We start from the raw sequence: 27,162 nt of genomic DNA, 5'->3' as shown, positions 1-27,162 counted from the left end.
ATGTAGTCACAACTTTGTTTTTCATACAACTGTTAAAATAGGTAATATTGGAAACTTTGCAAAAATATCCAGTGGTAAAAGATGCTTAAATAATGTGTTATATCAGTAACATGGGGATACAATTGAAACATTAAAAGTATAATTTTGCATTTGTTGATACGGAGCTTAGTTTATAATAGATATTTCTGGGGGTGCCTGGGTGGCTCACTGGGTTAAGCATCTGACTCTTGGTTTTGGCTCAGGTCATTATCTTGTGGTTCCTGAGTTTGAGCCCTATGTCAGTCTCTGTGCTGACAGCTCAGAGCCTGGAGCCTGTTTCAGATTCTGTGTCTCCCTCTCTCTCTGTCCTTCCCTTGCACGCTCTCTCTCTCTCTCAAAAATAAATAAACATTATTTTTTTTTAAATAATAGATACTTCTGTTTAAAAACAGATACCATGCAGGGGCTCCTGGGTGTCTCAGTCGGTTTAGCAACAGACTCCGGCTCAGGTCATGATCTCACTGTTTGTGAGTTCGAGCCCCATGTCGACCTCTGTGCTGACAGCTCAGAGCCTGGAACCTGCTTTGGATTCTGTGTCTCCCTCTCTCTTCCCCTCCCCCGTTTGCGCTCTCTCTCTCTCTCTCTCTCTCTCTCTCTCTGTCAAAAATAAATGCATCTTAAAAAACAACAACAACAACAACCAGGTACCTTACAGCCGGACTAGTCTGCAAACTTATAAACTGTGGCATTTGTTTTTTGGTGCCAGCTCTCACCAGCTGGCTTATGAGAGCTACTTGTTCAGTTTTCAGGAATTTTATGAGCCCTTAGGTAAACTGTTGGTTTAGAGTTTCGCTCCATGGAAACTGATAAACAGACTGTACAGAGCAGGCCCCTGCTACTCCCCAGCTCGTTTGCCACACACTGGTGTGTGCAGGTGTGTATATGTATGTGTGTGTGTACATATAGAAAACCCTTGGTAGAACATACTGAAATCTCAACAGTGATTATCTTTAGAAAGTGGAATTATGTTTGAATTCATTTACCCTCTTTTCAAATAATTTTATGTATCATCTGAATATATTCCAACCCAATAATTAGAAAGAAAGTATCTTAATTTTTGGAAGAAAGAATGAAGGCCTAAGCCATTGGAGTCCTCAGGATGGTAAGCAAGGAGCAATTGCAAGGTACTGTTGGTTAATGAGCTCTGTTTCTATCTGTAGACTGGGTTGTTAATAACTTCCCTAGCACAGGGATGATTTCAGTATTCATAAAATGACCTTGGTACACTACCGAGTTTGGAGATTGGTAAGGCAAAAGAGATACTACTGTTAAATTTCCTGCATTCTAGCTATGACTGATATTTGTGTTAGATGTGTAATTTCAAGAAAGTAAATATTTAGCCACCCAAATTGTTGGAAGTTGAAATCAATTGAGTTCCCAGTTCTCTGCTTCACAACGTTTGCTTATGCTAAATAGCCCCCCAAATATCTGTGTACCCTAATTCTTATTTCATTCATCAGCTCACTTAAACATTTCTGTTGATTACAGGCAGTTTTCTGTTTTTGTTTTTTAAGATATCAGTACCACAGAGTGTACTCAGCCAGCTGTCAATATTTCAACATCTGTGGGCATGATGATACATGTGTTCAACAAATGAGTGTGCTTTCCTTCATCTGTCAGCATTCCTTCCTTTCTCCATGCAATAAACATAGGTAATTTTAGGCTTACAATGTGTGCCAGATACAGTTCACATTATCATTATAGCAACTAATTTTTAGAGTGGTAGATGCAATTATATAGTGTTTTATAGTTTTAAAATGCCTGCATTATTGATCATCAGAAGTGTATCATATTTTCACTTCACAGATAAGAAGCAGAGACTTGGAGAGGTTGGGTGACTTAACCATAGCCATACGGATAGTAGGTAAAAGAACCAGGACTCAAGCCCTTGTCTTCTAGTCCCAAGCCCATTATTATTTTACCTTGCAGACCTAGGGGACCCCAACCCTTTCACTACTAAGGACATCATTTATTTTATATTTTTTTCTAAAGACTCCACATGTTGAAAGCGGTAGAAACTAATCATGTTAGCCTTGCCATCATGACATCCTAAGCCTAAGTTAAGAACATATTCATCACCCAAAAAATAAACTCTGTATGCTCTAGCTGCCAATCCCCATTCCTTCTCCTCATTTCTCTCAGCTTTAGGCAACCACTAGTCTCCTTCCTGTCTCTATAGATTTGCCTACTCTGGGCATTTCATAGAAATGGAATTATATGTGGATTTTTATAACTGGCTTGGCATAATGTTTTCACTTAAGTTTTCAAGATACATCCATGTGGCAGCACGTATTGGCACTTCATTACTTTTTACTGATGAAGAACACTCCATTATTTGTCCATTCATCATTCATGGACATTTAGATTGTTTCCATTTTTGTGTCACATCAATAATACTGTGAACATATGTGTACAGATTTTTGTATGGATTGTTCTCATTTCTCTGGAGTGTATACCTAAGAGGGGAGTTGCTGAGTCATACGGTAATTCTATGTTTAACATTTTTGAGAAACTGCCAAACTGTCTTCCATCATAATTGCCTTTTTGAAGTATTGAATAGAAGGTGAATCTCAGGTTGGGTTCGATACCGCTGCCACTTTGAGAATGGTCCTTAAGATAAAACACATTACATCAAAAAAGATCATGGTGAAATCAGAGGTCTTCCCTAGACTCAGCCATTACTCTCTGTCCGGGAGAGGAGCATCTGAGTATTTTCTTTTTTGTTAGTGTAATGAATTTAAATCCCAGTGCTATGGGAGCTCAGAAAATGGCCTGGGTCAGAAAATGCCCTGAATTATTCACAATATATAATGCAGAGAAAAAAAAAATTCTGGACTCATGTCAAATCTTGGCTTCATGTGACTCTCTGTCCTTATTTATAAAGTGAAGATGATAATATCACAAAGTTGTTATGGAGATCCAGTGAGATAACATATTTCAAAGTTTTTCTGTAATCAGCAAAAGCAAGTAAGTAAGCAGAGAGATTCAGCTGAATGAGCTCGAAAAATGACAATACTCACTGGGCATATGGGTAAGCACCAATTTGTTCTCTGTATTATGAGATTAGGATTGAGATTTTTGCATTTGAAGGTGGGTGTTTGCCCACAAGAATACACATTTCCAAACGCAATTAAATCCTTGCCCAGAGGGTTATCTTTTCTCCAGATGGTTATTTACTTATCAATCTTCTAAGAATTCAAAGGCAAGTAGTAGCATATTCTTCAAAACCAGTTGCTTGAAAATTTGTCTATGCTCCCATGATTCTTTGCCACTTATTTTGACTTTGATGACTCTAAGTCAGTCGATATTTGTATTGTTTTTGAATTGTATTTTTTTAATACGAAATTTATTGTCAAATTGGCTTCCATACAACACCCAGTGCTCATCCCAACAGGTGCCCTCCATCACCCCCTTTCCCCTCCTTCCCACCCCCCATCAACCCTCAGTTTATTCTCAGTTTTTAAGAGTCTCTTATGGTTTGCCTCCTTCCTTCCCTCTCTGTAACTTTTTTCCCCCTCCCCCTCCCCCATGGTCTTTTGTTAAGTTTCTCAAGATCCACATAAGACTGAAAACATATGGTATCTGTATTTCTCTGTATGACTTATTTCACTTAGCATAACACTCTCTAGTTCCATCCACGTTGCTAAAAAAGGCCATTTTTCATTCTTTCTCATTGCCAAGTAGTATTCCATTGTATATATAAACCACGACTTCTTTATCCATTCATCAGTTGATGGACATTTGGCTGTTTCCATAATTTGGCTGTTGTTGAAAGTGCTGCTATAAACATTGGGGTACAAGTGCCCCTATGCATCAGCACTCCTGTATCCCTTGAATTGTATTTTTTAATATAATTGCAAAAGAAAATTTATTCATTCATTGAGCAAGTATTTATAATATTTTGACATTTTGATGAGCCATTATATTTAAATGTCTTGGGGGTCTCTACAATTGATCATGGCCCATGGATGGCACCATTACTGTGCTTCCTTTAAAAATGAAGAATAATGTATGCTGATTTCTCCTCAGAATAAAGCAGAAGTTGAATTTGGACTTTAAAAACTATAAATAAGAATAACACAAGCAACATAAAATTGCTTGATATTGTGGTTCAGCTCTGTTGATACTTTTCTGGATGACCTTGTGTTTGAATCTATGTTTCTAAATCTGTGTTTCCTCATCTGTAAAATTGTCTAGTTCCTTCTGAGTCTAGCCCTCAAGGATTCCATAACTGATACTGCAAGTTTGAGGTTCGAGAGTCTCTGGACCAAGTTAACTGTTTTGTAGTGTGTGTTTTGTTGTTGTTGTTGTTGTTTGTTTGTTTGTTTGTTTTTGTTTTTTTCTGCACTTGTTATCAATCCATCTTAGCTGTTCTTTCATGTGACTCTGTCTACTTCTCTTTAGCTATCATCCTAGCCTAAACCATACCATCTCACTCTTGACTTTTCTGCAGTAGCTTCACAACTGGCCATTCCTCTTCCACTCTTGCTCCCTATAGCCCATTCTTCACATGGCAACCAGTGTTACCTACTTAAAATGTTAAATTAAATAATCTTCCTCTGAGGAAAATCTCGAAAGTATTTCCCGTTATTCTGAGGATAAAATTTCAATTCCTTACGGTGGCCTACATGGCCTTATATATTTGGATCTATACTCATTGATTCAACCTCCTTGTGTTCTATCTTCCTGACCCTGGCAATGAAGCTTCCTGAGATACTCTCAGACATTCACACAGAGTGTTTCCTTTCTACTCTAAGTCTACCACACACTCTCCCCTCACCTTTGTTCCTCTTGTCTTTATTCTACAGCGCTCGGTGCAAAAGTCAGTTCTTCAGAGAACATCCCCTTTTTCCTCCAAGCACTTGGGCTCAGACATATATCTCCCTGTTATATATTCTTTCACATCACTCTGTACTTCTTTTTCTTTGTACCTGCTATGATCCCATCTAAGTTCTTAATTATGTAAATATTTACTTAATTACTGAGTTAATTCTTTATTTAATATCTGTCATCTTCCCTGAAATTAAAGTTTCATGGGGACAGACACAGGTTTATTCACCTCTCTATCTTTAGTAGCTGGCATAAGGCTTTGCACTTACTAAGCGTTCAATAAAAACTCAGTGAATGAAGGAATGGATGTGATAATTGGCTGAAATGCCAGTCCTTACATCATCTATGAGATGATTTGTATGGGAAAGCATAACGTGTGTATCAGGAAGTTCTGAGGAAGTGTAGACTTTTATCCCTATTCAGTTATTGATCTTTGCTTTTATAGTAAGCTTCCTCATCGCACCCAATTTGAAACAAATATCTGCCAAACTGTGTGCTCAACATTATGTTGGCTAGTCAGGATCCAAGCCCTGTCTTTGAGCTCACAATCTAGCCGGAGATCAGCCACAAACGTAAATAACAGTTATGCAAGGAGGAAAGTAGTCAGTGTCACAAGAGAGAGCCAGCCATATCTAGAGCAGTAGTGACCAAGTTGGGTCTTGGAGGATTTGACTTCTCGGATATGGTTGGGAACAGGCAGTGCAGAATGAGTCTATAGCCAAATGTCTCTCCCCTGCCAGTTGTTGCAAATAAAGCCAAATCTCTAATGAAGAGCCTGGAATTATTTAGATCCATTTTTATTCCACACACAACTTTTGGCCTTTTGGAATTTATGTATTTTTATTTACTGTTTTATTTTCATATAGTATCAATCAGGTTTTGGTGTATGGAGTCTCTGAATTTTAGCAAATGCATACAGCCACATGAAAGCTGCTGCATTTCAGGGGCAACAAAGTTCCATTATGCCCCCAAATTTCTCTCATGCTTCTACTGTACGGCCAACCTTTCCTGACCCAAGCCCCTAGCAATCACTGATCTGTTTTATGTGCCTATAATTATGCCTTATCCAGAATGTCATTTAGATGGAATCATATGATATTGGACTTCTTTCACTAAGTATAATGTACTTGAGATGTGCTCATATTGTCTAGTGTATCAGAAGTCCGTTTCTTGTTGCTGGGTCGTATTCCATTTTGTAGACATACCACAGTTTGTTTATTCATCCGCTAGCTGATGTTCATTTGGGTGCTTCAGGGTTTTGACAATCATGCTTAAGCCTGCCATAACAATCTGGGTCTGAACATGAATTTTCATTTCTCTTGGGTAAATATCTAGAACTAATATTGCTGGATCCTACTGTAAGTGTTATGTGTAACTTAAGAGGAAAATGTTACTTGTTTTCCAAAGCGATTGTACTTCATTATGCATTCCCATCAGCTATGAATGAGAGTTTCAACAGCTGCATATTCTCCCCCAAACTTGGTATTTTCCATTTTTTAAATATTAGCCATTCTAAGAAGTATGGAGTAGTATCTTATGTGATTTTTAATTGGCAACTAATGACTATGATTTGGGCTATGTGTTCATGGGCTTATTTGCCATCTGTATATCTTCTTTGATAAAATGCCTATTGAAATCTTTTGTCCCTTTTTAAATTGCTTTCTTGCTGAATTTTGAGTTTTTTATATGTCCTGCATGTAAGTCCTTTATCAGATGTGTAATTTTAAAATATTTTCTTCTCATGTGTGCCTTATCTCTGCTAACCTTTAATTTTTTTAGTAATTTTAAAGTCCTTTTTCCAGTGGATCTGCCACTGTTTTCTTCTCTGCTTAGAATGTTTAAGAGCTTTTTGGTTTTTTCAAGCATAGTGGGGTCATGACGATGAAAAGGACAGTTTTCCTGTTAACAAGGAGCTCTTAGGTAGATAGAAGGAGGATCCAGGCCTTGAAACATCTGTACCCATGGAATGGTGTTCTACGTGCCATAAGTGATATATAGACAGTATGCTGCGATATAGAGCACTGCCATTCATTGAGGTTTCTGGTTATTAAAATAATTTGCAGACAGGCTCAAGAGAGACACACTAAAGGTTCTGGATAATTAAATTTTAGGAACTCTAATAAAACTGTTGCCCCCTCTACAGCCCCATGTATTATCAGTGGCGATGACGGGGGTTGGGAGATGGAGAAGGAACAGTAATGTCTCTCTCACATCGATAACTCACAGTCCTCCCCTCCAGCAACTGTAGAGCAAAAGGACCACCTCAGAAGCGATCAGCTTCACTGCCTACCCACTCCCTCCTTCCCCATTGCTGTAATGGTCTCTTCTGTCTTCATTTGTGGTGTGTACAAGGAAAAGCCGAGATGACAAGTAGATAGGGAAATTCCATTCTTGATTCATGTGGAATTGCACATGTGTATGACCCATCAGAGAGTCTCAGGGCACAAACATGTATTTCCCAATCCAGTCTTTATCTCCACCATAGTTGTAATTAATATGTGTCACTTCATTCTTCCAGAAGCATCAGTGACTCCCAGTTCCTGCAAGATAAAGTATGAACTTCTTACCCTGTAGAACCATGGTCTTCCATTCTTGGGCTCTGCTGCCACACCCCCCACTCAGTTGACTGACGGACTCATCACAGTTCCCGCATGCTCTAGGCCTTTGCTCACCATGTTCCATCAGCGTGGACCCCTCCCCTCGAATCTGTCACTGCATCGTCTATTCGGTTTTCAGGCTTAATTCATATGCCATCTCTCCTGTGAAGGTTTCGTTGAACTTCCCACCTCTCACCGTCAGAGATAAGGATTCCTTCTGCCCTCTTATGACATGCTGTATCTTTTTTGTTTGAACATTTACTTCATTTTGCTGGCATTGTGATTGTCTGCGCTTCCTCTCTAGCTAGTGAGATCTTTGAGATGAGAGACCATGTCTTCCTTGTGTCTTTATCCCCACGTTGGAACCTGCATATTATAAACTGTTGCATGTATTAGGTTTTCACTGCGGGTTTATTGATTGAAGGACATGCCATAACCCACGGTTCACCTTTCTTTCTAACCCAGACAGAAGAGGTGTCTGAGTGGCTGATAGTTGTAACCAGAGGTGAACAGGGTGATCGTATGTGCTCTAAGCGAATGCAGTTTTGTTTCCCTATTGGCTGCGATTATGCTCTCCTGTCTAGGATAAGAAAAGGATGATTTGATTTTGAGTAATAAGCAATGCAGCTCTAATTGTGTACCTTAAATGCCTTCTATATTTCTGCTTAAGGTGATTTTCTACCAGCGTGAAATGTTCTCCTTCACAGACAGTTGATGGAGGAGCTGAGTCATGCCTGACTATACTTAATAAGACAGAGGCAGCTAATGCCTGAGGGAGCTGCCTTCGAGGACAAGCTGACATTTCTGACTTCTCTGCTTTTTAAAAGGGGGTGTTGTGAGGAGAAGTTGAGCATTGAAGATAGCTTCATTGTCTCCATTGGAAACATGACTACATAATGACACTCTAATTCAGACGGATGTGATCTGGCCGGTTGCCTCTTGGCTGTGACGTGTGCCTTCTGATGCTGGGAACCACTAATCAAGGATTTTATGCTCCTCATTAAAAAGACCCAGTTTGTTCCACTCTATATTAACTAGCACCCCAACTCCACTCTTTTCCCTGAAAAACTGGCTTGATTTTACGTTTTTAAGATTCAGCTAGAAAACACTCTTGAAGTTAGTCTTGATTGTAAACCCATCATATTGTAGAGGTGGAAGGAATCAGAGCTCATCCAGTGTTACCTTCTTACATATTATACATGAGAAAGCTGGATGCAAGAAAAGGGAAGTTATTTGGCCACAGTCAGGGTTAAATTTTAAGGTCTGGAATGAGGCAGTTCTGTGTTAGAATCCTCTGTCACAAACTTACTATCGCTAAAAGATAAACTGAGGCATATTAAAAATTTTAAGAGTTTATTTGAGCAAAAAATCGATTTGAATTAGGCAGTACCAAACTGGAAGTCATTGGGAGCACTTCAACAATGGGAAGTGGGGGCAAGACTTTTCTAGAGAAGAGGTGGAAGCAAAGAAGAGAACTGTTCATTTGACTATAGTTTAAGTAGTTGCATTACCTGATAAAGTCTAGTTGGCTGTTTGTAATCAGTTGCCTTGGGTTTTGATTTTTTGACCTTGAGGCATTACAGGCTTAGGCTTTGGTTTGCTTAGGTAGGCTGCTAAGGCATTAAAACCACCTGAGTCTAATGGCCTCCTTGTTTAATTAATTAACTATGTGTAATCATGTGGATGTTTTTTAACTTACCTAAGACTCATGCATTTATTAAGTGGGGGCAATAATAAAGTTATCTGAAAGAATGGTTAGGAGAATTAAAAGAGATAGCAAAAGTAAATCACTTAATAGCTGGCATATGGGAAGCATTCACTATTAGTTGGTTGTGGTAGTTATAATAATAATGATGGTGGTGGTCACACTGACAGAGTTAGGATAAGAAATCAGGTGCCCCAACCCTATGTTGTTATTCTCTATAGAGAACACTACAAAAGGTACCTCAGGAACTATATATTTAGTGTCAAGGAAATTTAAATATATCTGTCTGAGACTGCATTCCTATATTCAAACAAAGGTTCAGTAGCTAGTTGGCTAGAAGACAGAAGGAAAGCGGGCACCAGGGTGGCTCAGTCAGTTAAGACTCTGACTTTGGCTCAGGTCATGATCTCCTGGTTCATGAGTTCGAGCCCCATGTTGCGCTCTGTGCTGACAGCTCGGAGCCTGGAGCCTACTTTGGATTCTGTGTCTCCCTCTTTCTGCCCCTCCCCTGCTCACTCTCTCTCTGTCTCAAAAATGAATAAACAAAAAAAGGTTTTTTTAAGACAGAAGGAAAAAACATAGTTTGAGATGTTTGTTAACATAAATAATCTGAGTGGGAAGAATTGAGGGAAGAAATTATGTATAAAGTCTTTAAACTGGAAATCAAAGGACTGAGCATGATACAAGAGAGCCTGAGAGGGTTAATGGAGAAAGGACTGGCTCTGGGAGGGTCATTGGTTCTGGACTCAGAAAACTCTGCCCACCGGTACCATGAGTTTTCCAAGTCAGTCCTGAGCCTCTCTTTCCAAACTCCAAAACAGGGCGACAACGCCTCATTGTGTGATCAAAGGATATAATGTGTCTGAAATTGCCATGTAAAACATAAATTATTGTGGATTCTGTTAACAATCATGGATTTGCAATCTTGGATGAGATGTGATAGGGGGAAGAAAACAATGATTCCTAAGTGATGAGTTTGACACATTTTCCTGCCTCTAAGAGTATGGAAACAAGATGTTGTGTTTCTAATCAACCACCTTCATAATCAGTTTCTCCATGAGGTAGAGAACTATAGCATTGGGAGACTGAAAATGCCCAGAGATGAACCTTCTGGACCGGACAGTTTTGCTTTGGGATTTATACCTGGATGAACACATACCCCCTGAGATATATATACCACGACAGCTTTACTTGTACCATTAAGCACCTAAAAGCCCTCTTGGCAATGACAGCAGATCCTTTTCCTGATCCTGCACCAATTTATGTTATTTTTGTTTTTCTAACGTATAGTAATTATATTGCTGCTTTTCAGTGGCAGACCACTGGTGTATGTGTGTGGCGAGGGAACATGTGTGTCATGAGAAAGGGGGTTAACAATAAGAAGGATATTATAGGAGAGATTCTACATTTTGATTTCTCTGGAGTTAAACTGCTTTTACGTCATATATGAAACGTTCCTTCTCCTGTTTTGCTCCCTAAGTTTTAAGAGCTCTGGAGTTCAGAAAATTTGGTTTGTGGTTTCTGCTTTCTCTTCAGCACTATACATGTTAGAGGCAAATGTCCTCAACCTTAAGACTACAGCGAGTCAAGAGCTGAATGTAGGGTCATAGGAGTGTATGGGAGCAGGTGGTGGCTACATTTGTGGTGAGCATGGTGAAATGTATAGAGTTGTTGAATCACTATGTTGTACACCTGAAACTATTGTAACATTGTATGTCAACTAGACTTAAAAACAAACAAACAAACAAACTGAACATAGATATAGGTATAAAAATTCAACCTCTGACATCCAGGGAGAAAAGAAAAGCAAAGACTGATTGATTTAAGTGCAGTGTGAACTCTCTTTCGTAGTTGGTTTTATAGGCAAAAGATAACGTGATATGGGGCAAATAACTAGGACCTGGAATGTTTCATCTTGCCTCTGTTACTAACCAGTCTTTCACTCAGGCACTCTGTCACCACTCTGGGCTCAGAGCCTAATCTGTATAATGTGTCATCCTGGGTGATTCAGAAGGATCCCTTCCTACTCCAATGTGTGGTGGTTTTCTAAGTTGCATAGTGGATTGTAAGTGACTTAAATATTTAGAAAGGTGGACCATGATTGTATCTTGGCTTTTATCTTCCCAAGATCTGCTCCTCCTCTTGGGAGCTGACACTGTTCTCTAGCCAAAGAGCCACTGAAAACCCAGCCACTCTGAACTCCTCCCTCATGAATCCTTCCCACCACCCCCTCATCATTCACAGCCAGACGTTTCCCCAATCCCCACTGCTTATGCTCTCAGCTTCTGATGTTTGCTTCACCTGATTTTCTCTCAGAATCTTTTGTCTTCTGCTTGTCACGACCAGCCTTCAAGAAAAATCTACATACTTGACACATTATTAAAATTGAATGAGACTGCACTGGCATTTCACAGGTGATGCCTCTCTTAAATGCAGTGGCAGGATTGTAGCCTGTGTCTCATCCTGCCAGGTGATGAAGATCTCAAATGCCCTTTTACTCCAGGCAATTTCCTGAGAAATTGCTGGGGAGGTTGCTTGCAAGATGTTCTTTCCTTTGGCTTTGTGGTTGTGTGTAGAATATGGCTGCAAGTCTTGAGGTGGAGGAATCAGATAGCTCCTAATTGAGAGTTCAAGGCCATTGATGTACTTGCACTGAACAAGTCTCCTTGAACCTTTGTTGGGATTTCTGATGTAGAGATGGAGGGCACGGAGACCAGTTGAGTACCTAGAGGGCCTTTAAAACAATTTTTTTAAGGTTTATTCATTTTTGAGAGATAGAGACAGAACACGAGTGGGGTAGGGGCAGAGAGAGAGGAAAACACAGAATCCGAAGCGGGCTCCAGGCTCTGAGCTGCCAGCACAGAACCCGACATGGGGCTCTAACTCACGAACCATGAGATCATGACCTGAGCTGAAGTCTGATGCTTAACTGACTGAGCCACCCATGTGCCCCAGAGTACCTAGAGGGCCTTTAAATTTCCACCTCACTGTTGAGTGGGAAAGTGACAGCTTGAGTTATCTACACTAATTTAAGAAGTCAGTCCATGCTTAGCCTGCTTTCTACATTTTAGGATCCAAGTCTTAATTTTGTGTTTTCTTTCCCTGGCTCTGGTAAAGTGCAGTAAAAACTCACAAGCCAATACACGCAATAATTTGTTTTCCCTGCTAACTTTCTAGGTCTTAATTCCCTCATCTATGAAAATCAACATAATCGTAGCTAAAATTTATTAGGTTCATACTGTGCACCTGAGCCTATGGTATTTTTGTGTATGACCTTTTTTACCCCTGTCAACCATTTTATGTGGTAGGTACTTTCATTAGCATTGTATTTTGCTTCATGCATTATTACATATGAAGAAACAGGATCCTTCTTTCCAGGTGCCCCAAGTATGGTCCGCATTACCACCTACTTTGTTTTCAGCCTCAAAGACAAGATCCACATACCAGTGTCTTTACCTATAGTATGAGTGGGAGGAAAAGAATAGTTGTGTGGCTTGATCACATAGAATGCACGCAAAGTTATCATCTGCAGTCCATTGTTAATGCTATTTGTTCCACTATTCTGAGGTTTGCTATTTTGCCTATTTCATCCTCTATTTGGAAGAGGAATATAATATTGTACTGCTTACGTCCCCAGTACCAACTAGGAGTGTTTCTGGAGATATGTCTTAGGAATATCTATTTTACCCGGATGATGTAAGAGAAAGGAAATGACATTTGGATCAAAAAGAAGCGATTCTGTGCTTGCCACTCGTGAGCTCAGTGCCATTTATCAAGTTAGCTCTCTGGGCTTAGTTGCCCTGTTTGTAAAATGAAAGTGTTATTCTGAATGTTTTTTAAACTGCCTTGCAGTCTAATGCCCTCAAACACTTTGTTAGGGGCAAGTCCCCATAGTTTAAATGTTAACAACATTTGTTGGGCCATATTCAGTTTGAAATTGGCCATACTCAGCGTGGAATTCAGAGAAGAATGCAGTATAAATAATAGGACCACTGAACAGCTCTCTGCTAAATACTTTAAAGGTGTTGTCCCATTTAATCTTCAGATTAGCCTGCTTTGGCATATAGGATATTTAATTTGCTTGTGGGTACTCACATGGCTAGGAAGTGACAGAACAAGAATTTGAACTAGGATTGTCAGACTCCAGAGACTAGGTACCGTATACGCCAGAGGGAAAGTTGTTTCGGGATATAGGAGACATGGTTTGGCCCCTTCACACCTCTATCATCGATTGTTGGCTCAGACCTGTTTTTATTCTCTCTTAGCTTCATTCACTCATCTGTGGTATGGGGTATTACCAGCTATTCTACCAACACTGGAGGCTACAAGCAGACCTAAAATCCTTATGTTCTGGGATTCTATGATAGAGTGTGAAATACCTTTACTTCTAATGCTGACAACCTGGTTCTTGAATAGAAATCTGAAGGCAGAGATCATGTTTTTCCCTGCATTTTGTTTATAGCCGCTGGCACTCATAGGACCCTGAATAAATATTATGTAATAATGAAAATAGAGAGTGAAGGCTGCTTGATTATTATATGAGAATGGTAATTGGATCTTTACATCTTAATCACAGATTAGAAAAGATTTCTTGGGGATAAAAAAAAAAAAAACATAGAAACCAGATAATGACTGCTTAGAGTTTCTCCAGTGTGCTGTGCCACACTTGACATAAGCCAGTTTATGTATGGTCACAACAGCCCTGCAAAGAAAATCATTCCCTTCAGCTACATGAGGATGCTCATTACAAGAATTTTTTTTTAAAGAAAATAATGGAACCATGGTACAGAGGCAGCACACCCAGAATCCATTCTTTAGCCTGCTAACCCCTGCTGCAACTTTGATGGGAGAAACAGAGCCTTTTGTAGGTGGCTATTAGATGATGCTATTCCGTGTTCTTCTTGATTATGCACAGCAGCAGGCAGGGGGTCTGTTGGACCCTACTTGGACATTAACACATGATGATTAAGCATCCTTTTGTTGGAGCTCCAAAAACCAGTTGTGATCTGACTTCATGGAGACCAAGAAAGAGCCTGCAGACCTTCAGCCACTCTTCTAGACCTAGGGACTGTAAAATTCTCTGGAGATGGAGACCCCGGGGTTTTTCCTCACATCCTCTGCCACGAGGGAAACTTTGTAGGACGTGGCACTCATGTTCAGAAAGTCAGAAAGGAACCTCCACATGACAGAGACGGAATGAAAACCATACTGTTCAGAGAGCCTGGTGTACTGGCTCCGTGATGATAATTAGGCTCTGAAAAACCCCAACTCTCAGTCATCTTTTTTTTTTTTTTTTTTTTTAATTTTTTTTTTCAACGTTTTTTATTTATTTTTGGGACAGAGAGAGACAGAGCATGAACGGGGGAGGGGCAGAGAGAGAGGGAGACACAGAATCTGAAGCAGGCTCCAGGCTCCGAGCCGTCAGCCCAGAGCCTGACGCGGGGCTCGAACTCACGGACCGCGAGATCGTGACCTGGCTGAAGTCGGATGCTTAACCGACTGCGCCACCCAGGCGCCCCTCAGTCATCTTTTAGATAATGTGATTTCGTAACTTTAAGTATCAGTGACAATGGTATATGTTCTGGCTTTAAACTTCATGGGTTTGGATGTTTTCATCGGTGAGGGTTCATTTTCCTCTTTTACCTCTTCCTTTATGTTATTTTCTTTGTTTTCGTCTTTGCCTGGTAATTATTTGCTCCACATTTTGTAAAAGAACTGGCCAGACCCACCTCTTTTAATTGATATAAAGTAACAGTCTTTAGGGCAGGGTAAAGATGAAAGTCTGGTGCTATAGGAAGGAGCAGCACACAATCGGGGATAAAACTTGTCCTAGGAGCAAGCTCTAACGACATCTGCAAAATTGAGGCTGTCGCATGCGGATCCCCCACCCCCTGCCCCCATCAACCAGCTTTCTGAATTTGGCATGCTTTCTTTATCTCACAAATCTTCTCATCTGCTCAGGACTATTTCTTATTTTCTTCAAATTACTCAATCAAGAAAACTCCCTTTTTTGGTGGGAGTAAGGTATGTCTAATTATCTGGTCCAGGAAAACCATCTGCCGAGTTATTAGCTCAGTGTTGTTGAACAGTACAAGCGACATGAGGATTTCTGATGGATGCTCACAGCCTCTCCGGCTCTTCCTCCCCCACCCCTCACTTCTCTCTCTTCTTTTCAAAGCTTAGTTGATAACCACAGAACTTCAGAAACATTTTCTAGACCTTTGTTTGGGTAGCTCTCCCCTGGATTAAAAAAAAAAATACCTCTTTTAATAATATTTTTCTACTTACATCATATTCTAGGAAATGTAGTTTGTAGATTTTTTTTAAAACAGTTGTTTGCTATAGAACTTTGCTAGAAGAATATCCTGCTATTTTAAGCATTTTTTTTTTCCATTGAGGAACAAAAAAGAAAATATTTTTTAAACGTAACTAATCAAAGAGACATAGACTTATGGGGTAGATAAACCTCACAATTTATTCAACAATCTGCCTACTTTAATAGATTAAATAAGACATTGTTATCCTTCAGTATGATGATCAACTGTGACTAAGGACACACAAAACAATCCTGGTTTAAACTAATACTTATCCAATGTTAGCGTGCTTAGGAATAATCTGAAAATCTTGTTAAACTGTAGTTTCTAATTCAGTTAGTCTGGGTGGGGCCTAAAGATCTTCAGTTCTGACAAGCTACCAAGGTGCTGATGATGCTGGTGGGTTGTGAACCACACTTTGAATAGCAATGATATGGGAAAGTTTCTTTCTTATGTAAAATCTAGAGCTAGAATGCTGAGGGCTGGTAAGGCAGCACCTTACAGTTATGCCTTTCACTTGCACATTCCACCATCTGTTAGGTGTGCCCTTCATTCTTATCTTCCATGATGTAGCATCCCTGTTCCAAGCAGCAGGATGGAAGAAATGGGATGGGAGCCGGAGCCTAGGAACATACCAGTATCTCTCAAGAAATGTTTTTGGGGACACCTGGGGGGCTCGGTCGGTTAGGTGTCCGACTCTTGATTTCAGCTCAGGTCATGATCTCAGGGTTGGGAGATCGAGCCGGGCATGGGGTTCAACACTGAGCATACAACCTGCTTAATATTCTCTCTCTCTCTCTCTCTCTCTCTCTCTCTCTCTCTCCCTCTGCCCTTTCCTCTGCTCATGTGTGCACGTGCATGCTCTCTCAAATATAATAATAATAATAATAATAATAATAATAATAATAATAATAAAAAGAAAAAAAATGTTTTTGGAATCTACCACATGAAATTTCAAATATATTCCAATGATTAGAACTTGCCACTTGAGCACATCCAAGTGAGGGGAAAGCTTGGGAAATGTAGTCTTTCTTCTGAATGGCTATGTGCCCAGATGAAAATTCCCATACTTTTGAAGAAGGGGAGTGTGGGGACAAGGTCAGTGGGACATGACTAGCAGTTTCTTCCATAGACCAGAGTGAGAAAATCGTTTTCCAAAGGTCACATAGAAAATGGCAGCACACAGATTAATTGTCACTAATATGTGCATAGAACTTTACAGTTGCTATTGTACTTTATGTCTTAGGCTCATTCAGTTTTCATAACTCCTCTGTAGTATGAGCTTGAAGTTTTGGTTTTAGGAGCTGAGTTTCGTAATGGCTGAGGGACTCACCCTGACTGTCCTCTTTAAAATTGTAAATTCCTCCTTCTTCGCTCTTCCCTCTCCCTCATTCCTGATCCCTCTTACCAGGTTTTATGTTTTTCTTTGTTCCATTGACTAACCTTCCAAAATACTCTGTGCTTTTCTTATTTATTTAAAAAAAAATGTTTAATGTTTATTTTTGAGAAAGAAAGAAAGAAAGAAAGAAAGAAAGAAAGAAAGAAAGAAAGAAAGAGGGAGAGACAGAGCATGAGCAGGAGCAGGGAAGGACAGAGAGGGAGGGAGACACAGAATCTGAAGAAGGCTCCAGGCTCTGAGCTGTCTGCACAGAGCCCGACGCAGGGTTTGAACTCATGAACCGCAAGATCATGACCTGAGCTGAAGTCGGACGCTTCACCGACTGAGCCACCCAGGCACCCCTATACTTTTCTTATTTGATTGTCAGTCTCCCTGTGTTAGGAGGTAGGCTCCATGAGACCTTTGTTTTGTTCACCAGTGCATCCTGAGCTTGACCCATGGCAGGATGCTCACTGTGTAATTTTTTAATGAATTAATAAATGCAGGTGCCAAAGCCTGTCTTTAAATAATATCTGTTGTCCCCAACTGTGGTGCTCTGTGCTCTGTGCCATATGCCTCCTCTATTAGGGCTCCTGCTAATGTTCCAGTGTCTGGCACTCCTCTATCTTGCCTCAGAAACTTGCCCACACTCAACTTGTTGACTTACTCTTTGTCATCGTGCAGGTCATTCAACATTACTCACACCTTGGATTCTCCCTAGACCACAGTCCCCGGCTAATATTTCCTGAGAAGCCACGTATACCACTAGAAAAACAAAATTAAGCAAAGCTATAAGAATGGGTTATAAAACCAGCCTTTTCATTATACTTAGTCTCTGCCCTCAGGCTTAGATAAGACTACTGAAATTTACTGGTGGGACGGTTTTTAAAGCATATTGAGTTCCAGCTGAAGATATGAAAAAGGATTGTTTCTGATCACAATCCAATCTCAAGACTACCATTTGCTTCCCCTACCTAATATAATATAATGCAATTATATGATAGCTATACTCCTACTTAGAAGCCTATTATAATAGTTGGTTCATTCCACCAGGTATTTTCACTTAATCTTTCTTTTTCCAAGATTGTCAACTTCTTGACAGGCAAGGTCCTATTCAGATTTATGATGCAAGTTCAGCCCAATATGTCCTGAGCTCCTTGTATTTTACCAAGCCCCTTAATCCTCACTCAACACTATAAGGTAGGCATGTTACACATGCAAAAACTGAGTCTGAGAGGGGAAGAATTTGCCCAAGGTTATATGTCAATTAAGTGGCATATGGCGATTAATCACATATGGAAAGTAATTCTACCTGAAGTCGTCCAACATTTAAATCTTTCCCTTTTTCTTTTTTATACCTGAGCTTCCTAAGTTTTTATATCTACATATCTTTCTACCCAGCACCCAGCCCAGTGCCTTGCTCCCAGCAGATTCTGAATGAATATTTAATAAATACAAATATATGAATAGCTTTTCCTGTGGGAAATATCTTGCTTTGAATGTGTGAGCACAGATTAGGGACAAGCATCCTAGATCTATGTTCAGGAAGCCTTTATTTGTGCTACCAGTCAGGCAAAAGTAAGTCAATTAATCTCTCTGTCTCCGTTTCCTGGCATGTAATGTGGGAATGGGCATGAAAGCCCAAGAGGGTGTTGTGAGATTAATTAGTTAAAATGTATACCCTGCTATATAAATGCTAATTGCTGTCAGGAGCGTGGGTTGGATTTTCCAGTGACTTGGCTTTGGGAAGCTTTGCACATTCCATTAGTCCTCTGTGCCACCCAGCCTCAGCCTTAAGAAATCCTTTGGCTGAGGGAAATGATGACTTCGTGGCTCCCCATGTCGAGGGGCCAGTTGAGAGAGGACTTCCACTGTGGAGCACACCGGGTAAGAAGGGACATTTTAAACAAAAAAGTAATTCGCTCTGCCAATAATTTGCTAAATTCCCTTTGCTGTTATTAGAGACAAATATATTTGCATAGCAGCCTTTTCCCCAGTCTTTTCTTCAGCTGGTGCCTGCAGTGAGTCATATAATTAATTTGGTATTACATGACACTCCAGCCTGTTGCCATAGATTTTATTTTTATTTGTTCATTGAATAATTTAAAAAGCTCCAACAAAATACCCTCGGGTGGCTGGCGAGGGAAACTTAAAAACTTAGAGAACAAATTTCAAATGGACAAACACCCCAAAGAAAAATCTCAATAATACCTTTTTTTTTTTTTTTTTTGGCTAATGTTTAGGAATGCCGATATGTGTATTTTTCAGTCCCTATTGTAAAGGAGGCTGATTCACTTTATAGATATGTTTACTTGGCCCATGGGACAATCTGTAAGGGAGATACCTAGTAGGTATAGTGATTTATTTGCCACTTTAAGATGAATTACATTTAAATTGATTGAAAAGATTCTAAGTCTATGGAATCGGCCAAAAATCTAAGTGATTGATCTCCATTTAAATTTTAGTATGTGAGGGACTTTAACAAAAGCTGTTTTAAAATGTGTCTGCTCTTGATGTATTAAGTTATGCGATAAAAGGAGAATCCTGCCTTTTGTTAGTTAAGGTAGAAATACTAGTTAGTGTAAGAAAGATGGAAATACTAGTTACTGTAACAATATGCCCCCACATCTCAGTGGCTGAATGCAATAGAAGTTGATTTCTTCACTCAATCACAGCCCCCTGAAAGTGAGATGGCATTTCCAAGGATCTCTGCTCCAAACAGTGGCAGGGATCCAGGCTCCTTCCATCTTGTGATACTATGTTATTCAAAATTTTCTGGCCCTCAGGGACTCCATGTGAGGGAAGGAGAAAGCTTCGTAGGTTAAGCTGGGAGTTTCAGGTTAAAACATTTCCAGCTGCATCCATTGGCCAGAACCAAACCAAATGGCCCCAATTCAGTTGCCAAGGATATGTAGTTTCCATATGGGCCAAGGGAAACCAGGGTTCAGGAACATTAAGCCAGTCTCTGCCACATCTGCCCCAGTGGTCACCGGAGTTCCATGTCCTACTTCCTCCTCGGTTGGTCTGAGTACATGCTTGCGGTTGAGATGTCACACTCGCGGTCTGCTCATCCCCCTTTTCACAGTCTGCATTCTCCTACTTTTACAAAAGAAAAATGGACCTGTCACTTATCATCCATCTTACTATTCATCATTCCCAGGACTGTAAAGACCTCCAGGCACCAAACAAAGTGACAATTTGTAATATTGGTGTCAGGAAGTCTCCTTTAATCAAGGTGCCATTAACCCTCAGAAGGGTCTCTTCTTTCTGTCTGGTTTACCAGGGTTCCTGTTATGACAGTCATGGCGTGAGAACTGCTGTCTACTGGCCCAAGTTGGGGTGATCTGAATTGAGAGTATTAGAGAGCAGAGTTGAGAGAAGGATGTTAACTTTCATTTGATAGCCTTGCCTCTACCATCATCCACATGTGGACACATAGAAAGACCTCTTGAGGGAGGTGCCTGCAGGAACAGCATAAAACATATTTTTATGAAATACAGAAGGCAGTGGCATCTTTTCCCTTCAGGTGACAAACAGTATGGTGACGTTCCAGATACCATCAGCTGCCTGTCATTCTCTTTTTCTTTTAAACTCTACCTTATAATTCAAAAGTGAATGACTGCCGTGCCAAAGCACACTGATACAAATTTTGGAATTAAAAAGTGAAATCAAGACTTTTTTTTTTGTCCTAACGGAAAGTTGATATGATTAGGGTGGTGAAACACGGAGATTGGCTTTGCCAATTGTATTGCATGATAGATATGCGCTCCCTTCCTTCCTACCATCTTTCCTTCCCTTTTTTCTTCTAATTATTAGGTTAATTATGTTCAGAGAAATCACGCACAGAGATTTTTTTAAGGCCAATATATTAAAAGGTTTACACCAAAATAATTGTACTCTTTCTGCCTAAAGTTGCCTCACATCTGCTAGCTCTTTTCTTCAGAAGCCACCACTTCGAGGTATTTTATTGATTTCTTCTGGCATTTCCTATCTATATTTTGCTAATCAATTTGTGCCTATTGTTATTTTTCATGTAGCCAACTCTGGGCATTATTTTTTTTTCACTTTTTTTTTTAAACACTTATTTTTGAGACACAGAGAGAAACAGAGACAGGGGAAGGGCAGAGAGAGAGGGAGACACAGAATCCGAAACAGGCTCCAGGATCTGAGAGTCAGCACAGAGCCTGACACAGGTCTCAAACCCACAAACTGTGAGATCATGACCTTAGCTGAAGTTGGACACTTAACTGACTGAGCCACCTAAGCGCCCTCACTTTTTAATTATAGTAAATGAGATCTGAGAGTATCTGAGAGTCAGCACAGAGCCTGACACAGGACTCAAACCCACAAACTGTGAGATCATGACCTTAGCCGAAGTCGGACGCTTAACCGACTGAGCCACCTCACTTTTTAATTATAGTAAATGAGATTTCTCTCTCTTAAATGGCCGTACCCTCTATTTACCCATTCTTCTCTACGTATGTGCTACAATATTTGAATCAATAATCATTTAATTAATATGCCTTCACATATTAATGAACTATGATTATGTTTACTTTCTTACTTTTGGAAGTTATTAATTGCCTTGCCTTCATATGCTCACTTTAATTTGGATCTTCTGGATAACTGTTTCATACTTTACAGTTGCCTTTCAGCATAATTTTCCACAGCGCTAATTTCATCAGGTAATTTATTAGTTACAATTATTATTATTTTTTTAATTGGAGATTTCCATCCCCTTCTACTTACCTTGGTTCATCACCAAGCCCTGCTGCATAGCTGTGTGCCTAGAATCTCCTTCATTGTTATTCTGGAGATTCCTTTCCCCTCTGTCTTGAACTGGATCCCTTCTTCCTCTATCCCATAATTTGCTTTTTTTCCCTCTCATTTTACTAACACAAATCCCTCAGAAGCCTCATGATAAAGAGCATATGGGAAGTAAAATTACTGAGTCTTGATGTGCCTGAAAATGCCACCTTCACACTTGATTGTTTCCTTGGGTTTAGTTTCAAAATTGAAAATAATTCCCCTTCACATACATTGCTTCATTATCTTCCAGTTTCCAATCTTGTTTTTGAAAGTTCCAAAGCCATCAAAGCCATTCTGATCCCTGGTCTTTTGTAAGTGACCTTTTTTTTTTTTTTTTTTTTTTTGGTCTCCTTTCTTACTCTCTGGTTCTTTATAGCATCTTCTCTTTTTCCAGTTTAAAAAAAAAATAGTTTTGTGGTGTAAGTCTGTTTTCATTGACTTATTTAATTGATGGTTCTCTGCTTTCTGGTTTTTTTTCCTTTGTTTTATGTCATCTACATCAAGGGACCCAAGTTAAAGGAGGCTCAATCCCTGTGCTTTTCTATTTGCCAAGGCAGACGAAAAGGGAACATGATAAAATATGTTCTAGCCCTTAAAATAATCAACACAAGTGACACTCACTACATCATATTGGCCAAATTTAGTCACATGGCCTCTCCTCCAGAGGGGTGGAAAAGTGGAGTCTTCAACCTAGAAGAGAACCCGGAAATATTGAGTGAATGGCACTGGTGATTCCTTATCTCAGGGCTGACAGTTCCTTCTGGGTCTTTTCTGCATTCGGAATTGTACATTGGTATGCTCTCCAGCCTTCCGTGCCAGTTTAGGATTTGTCTGTTTAAATGTGCTGAACTGATTACAGCTTGTCAATTTTGATGTTGTTCCTGTCTTTTTTCCTATTCTTGCTATTACTTGGGGTTATGTCTTGAAACATTATTTTAGTTTCAGTGAAGTTTCAGAAAGGAGTGAAATTGGTTGCATGTATTCAATCTGACATATGTATCTGAAAAACTACAGTTTTAATTTCCTATAAACTGAATGAGCTGATTCTGCAACTTTTTAACTTTAATGAAAATGTATTTCAAGAATCTGGTAAGATAAATGTTTTATTTTTAAAAATTACTGTCATATTTGGATTGGTGTGGACAACATTTTGATCTTTCCCATTCTTTCTTTGTATATTGGATTTTAAAAGGTATTTCTAAATAAAAGCATAGTGATTATAAATAATAGTAATTTGTTGAGTCTTGGAAAAGCCAGTTTGTTAAATTTCTCAGAGATCTATTACTTAAGGGTTTACTGCTTACAAATTCTTCTGCATGTCACATGGCTTCCAATTTTTGCTTTTATCAAAATTAAAGTAGCCACAAATTTAGTTGTTCTCTTGGTTATCTGCTGCCACAAAAATGTTGCCTTGACAAACAACCACAAACTTTAGTGGTGAACTTCATTTTATTTATTACACATGTGGTTTGCTTGTGAGTCTGTTACGTAGATACCTTTGCCTGGGCAGATCTAGGCACTAAATCAGGAGACCTGGGAAGAACCGAGAGTCTTGAGGGTTGTCTTTTCGGTTACAGTTTTCCCCGTAGAACCTCCTCTGTCCCCACAGGGGTGAAAGAGCACAAGATTTCTTTTTCAGGTGAGATTCTCCATCATACCTTATAGGGTACAATAGGATCAAGTTATAAGATCAAATCATTATCCAAGAGGTAATCAAAAGATGATAAAGGAAGATAGAGAAATAATTTCTTCATACCACGGGTTTCTATTACATGCAATTATTATTATTATTATTATTATTATTATTAAAGTTTGCTTATTTATTTTGAGAGAGAGAGAGAGAGAATGCAAGTGGGGGAGGGGCAGAGAGGGAGAGAGAGAGAGAATCCCAAGTAGGCTGTGCACTGTCAGTGCATAGTCCGACGTGGGGCTCGAACTCACCAATTGGGAGATCGTGACCAGAGCTGAAGTTAGATGCTTAACTGACTGAGCCACCCAGGCTCCCCATAGGACATGCAATTATTACAGAAGGGTTACTAAACCTGACCAGAGAAGGGGGTTCCTGGAATTGATTGGGTGTCCTAAGGGGAAGGTATGTTCTGTGCAGCCCTTTAAGATGAAATGACTCACCAGCCTTTCCTTTCTTTTCTGATCGTTCCAGAGCGCTGTGATGACTGGGGACTAGATACCATGAGGCAGATCCAAGTGTTTGAAGATGAGCCAGCTCGCATCAAATGCCCGCTCTTTGAACATTTCTTGAAATACAACTACAGCACAGCCCATTCAGCTGGCCTTACTCTGATCTGGTATTGGACTAGGCAGGACCGGGACCTGGAGGAGCCAATTAACTTCCGCCTCCCTGACAACCGCATCAGTAAGGAGAAAGATGTGCTCTGGTTCCGACCCACCCTCCTCAATGACACGGGCAACTATACCTGCATGTTAAGGTAGCCTGATTCTTGGTGGTGACTTTCTCTTTTCCCTTTAGTTCTTGGGCTTTTTTCCAGATGATGCATCTGCTATGAAGCTGGGGAGGGGAAGAAAGCATCTAGAAAGAGTTAGTTACACCTCACCTCAGTGGCTTAGCAGAGGTTGTCTGAAAGAGGTGTGCAGAGAAAATGGCTGTACTCCTGAGAATTTTCTTTATAATTGGTTCCTTTTCAAACCCTGGCATATATCAGGATTATCTAATGCTGGAATCTTGTTTATTTGTTCCTTTTCCCTGATATTAGAGCCTGCCTTCATTTCTGCCCTACCTGGAGGCATTCATTTCCCTAGACAATAAGGAGGGCGGGGACTAGAACCCATATATATCTGTTATTCTTGGCATCTTTCAAAATTCCAGGCACAGAATAAAGCCTTGGGATGCCTTATGGAAGAAAGAGTATTTGGGAACCATCAAATATATTTAGAGCAATGCCTTTCAAATTTTTTCACCAAAATCCCCTAGGAAGCAAATAAACACCATATCATTGGGAATCGAAGAATGTAACCCAAAGCACCCTACCAACACTGCAAAATTTCTTTCAAATCAATTTTTTTAATTTTGAAAGTTCATGTAGATTTTGCATTTTACTATATAATATACCCATTCTATTATTATTTTAATTAATATTAATTAATAGTTTTTTGCTCTGAAAAAAAAATCTTTAAAAAACTGAGCTCCCTCTGAAGAATAATAATATTTATTTATTTATTTATTTATTTATTTATTTATTTATTTATTTTTAAGTTTTTTAATGTTTATTTATCTTTGAGAGAGAGAGAGACAGACAGAGAGCAAGTGCGGGAGGGGAAGAGAGAGGGAGACACAGAATCCAAAGAAGGCTCCAGGCTCCCAGCTGTCAGCACAGAGCCCAACGCAGGGCTTGAACTCATGAACCTCGAGATCATAACCTGAGCCGAAGTCAGACACTTAACTGCCTGAACCACCCAGGCGCCCCGAGAATAATCATTTTTTAAATGTTTATTTATTTATTTTGGGGGAGAGAGAGAGTGTGCAAGCATGGTAGGAGCAGGGAGAGGGAGGGAGGCAGAGTGAGAACCCCAAGCAGGCTCCATGCTCAGTGCATAGGTGGATACAGGGCTCCATCCCATGACCCTGAGATCATGACCTGAGCCAAAGTCAAGAGTCAGACATTTAACCAAATGAGCCACCCAGGCAACCCTAGAGAATAATCATTTTAAGGCTTAGTTCTCTGGCTACTTTTTCCCCAAGATCCCCTTTTAGCATCCAGGCTTTACTTTGTTGTTTAAATTTCCATCTGGCTTATGGCTTATAACTATTTTGTTGTTTTGGGTTTTTTGTGTGTGTGTGTGTGTGTTTGTTTTGTTTTTACATAGTTTCCTGCTGTTTAATAGGTGCATTGGTTTGCTATGGCTACCAAAACAAAATACTGCAGACTGGTAACTAAATACTAGAAATGTGTGTTCTCACTGTTTGGGAGGCTAGAATTCCAAGATCAATGTGTCATCAGGGTTGATTTCATTTATCTCTTCTTCACTCATACACGTCCATCTTCTTCCCATGTCTTCATAAGGTCTTCCCTATGTGTCATCTCTGTCCTATTCTCTTCTTCTAAGCACATCAATCATATTGGATTTGGGCCCACCATACTCATTTTACCTTAATTACCTCTTTAAAGGCTTGTCTCCAAATATGGTCACATTCTGAGGTATTGGAGGTTAGGAATTCAACATAGGGATTTGGGGGACACAGTTCGGCCCATAACAATAGGGCTGAATGACATACCAGTACAACAAAGAATAACATAATGATAGATAATTCCACATCTTCTTCTGAGTGCCCCTTGTCTCTCATGGATATTAACTATTCTCTAATGGAGAAATATGACTATGTTTTCATATATTTAAGCTGTGTTGTGATGAAGTGAAAAAGGACCTTTTCTCTGTCACAGAGCATTTTCATCACTGTGGCCTTGGGAGTCCCTTGTAACTTCTGAAGGCCTATTTGAGATTTTCACCTGACTCTTTAGTTTTATTGGAGTGGACTCTAGACTAGCATGTGGGCTTCCAAGGAGCCTGTGTCCACTGTTCATGTCCCAAGACAGCGTTGTAGGAGAGTTTAAGACAGATTATAGTGGAAGGAGCACTGGATGAAAAGACACAGAAACTAGGCCATCTGCCCAGCCCTGACCCTACTTAGCTGGTGACCTCATGCAAGTCAGTATCTGATAACTTTGGTATCTGTATCCACCCAATGAGAAAATTAGCCTAAACTCCTTGACCTCCTTTTCATCTTTGACCGTTGTTAATCCATTAACATTCCACATGTAGTGGATATCAGGAAATACTTGGGAAGGGGTCATCAGTAGCTTTCTGGATGACCTTGTTGTCTACTCTGCATTTTAGTGTTTCATTATCTCATTTCTGTTTCCTAATTATCTAGAGCCCTTCCTCAAACTTTTCTAATCTTCTTTTACATTACAGGAGCAGTATGGCTGTTTAGGCCTGAGTATTCCTTAAATGTTACTTAGCAGTTTCCATACTTATCAGATGGCCATATATTCAGTTTATCTGTCTGCCAATATTCTGTGTCCCCAAAGAAAATCTAGAAGTGAACCTGTCTGGTGGGGACACCAGAAGCTTCCCACTGTCCTGAGGTGATTCCTAAATGAAAAATGACCTTAAACTGAACCATGTAAAATCAAAGGCCTTATGTATTTAAGGCCATAAATTAAGATTCATCCTTTAAGACTGAACCAATTGTATTCTTGCTTCAATGTCCCTCTTAAGATAACATCCATATTTTACTTTTGGAGCTGGAAAAGTCAGTCCCACCACTGTTCATCATTTTTTTTTTTTAAATCAGAGAATATATCTTACAAAGCTGAAAATTACCCTCTGTATAATTTCCAACTGTAGAATATTTCTTCCAGGGGTGCCTGGGTGGCTCAGTCGGTTAAGTGTCCAACTCTGGGTTTTGGCTGAGGTTGTGATCTCATGGTTCTTTGAGTTCAAGCCTTGCAT

The 27,162-nt window shown here is 39.8% G+C and overlaps 1 protein-coding gene across 2 annotated transcripts in view; it reads left to right on the top strand.

Moving 5' to 3' along the window:
• LOC122230069 (interleukin 1 receptor accessory protein) overlaps positions 1-27,162 on the top strand; it is a 125,160-nt gene that overhangs the window by 61,138 nt on the left and 36,860 nt on the right. For both annotated transcript variants that reach the window (XM_042955736.1, XM_042955737.1), the window contains one exon: positions 23,834-24,119. In XM_042955736.1, the coding sequence (XP_042811670.1) occupies positions 23,834-24,119 (286 nt within the window). The remainder of the gene's footprint in view (positions 1-23,833; positions 24,120-27,162) is intronic.

The sequence above is a fragment of the Panthera leo genome, chromosome C2, assembly GCF_018350215.1.
Source record: "Panthera leo isolate Ple1 chromosome C2, P.leo_Ple1_pat1.1, whole genome shotgun sequence".
Taxonomy (NCBI): domain Eukaryota; kingdom Metazoa; phylum Chordata; class Mammalia; order Carnivora; family Felidae; genus Panthera; species Panthera leo.
Note: the sequence above shows the minus strand (reverse complement) of the source record. Positions and strands in the feature narration are given on the sequence as shown.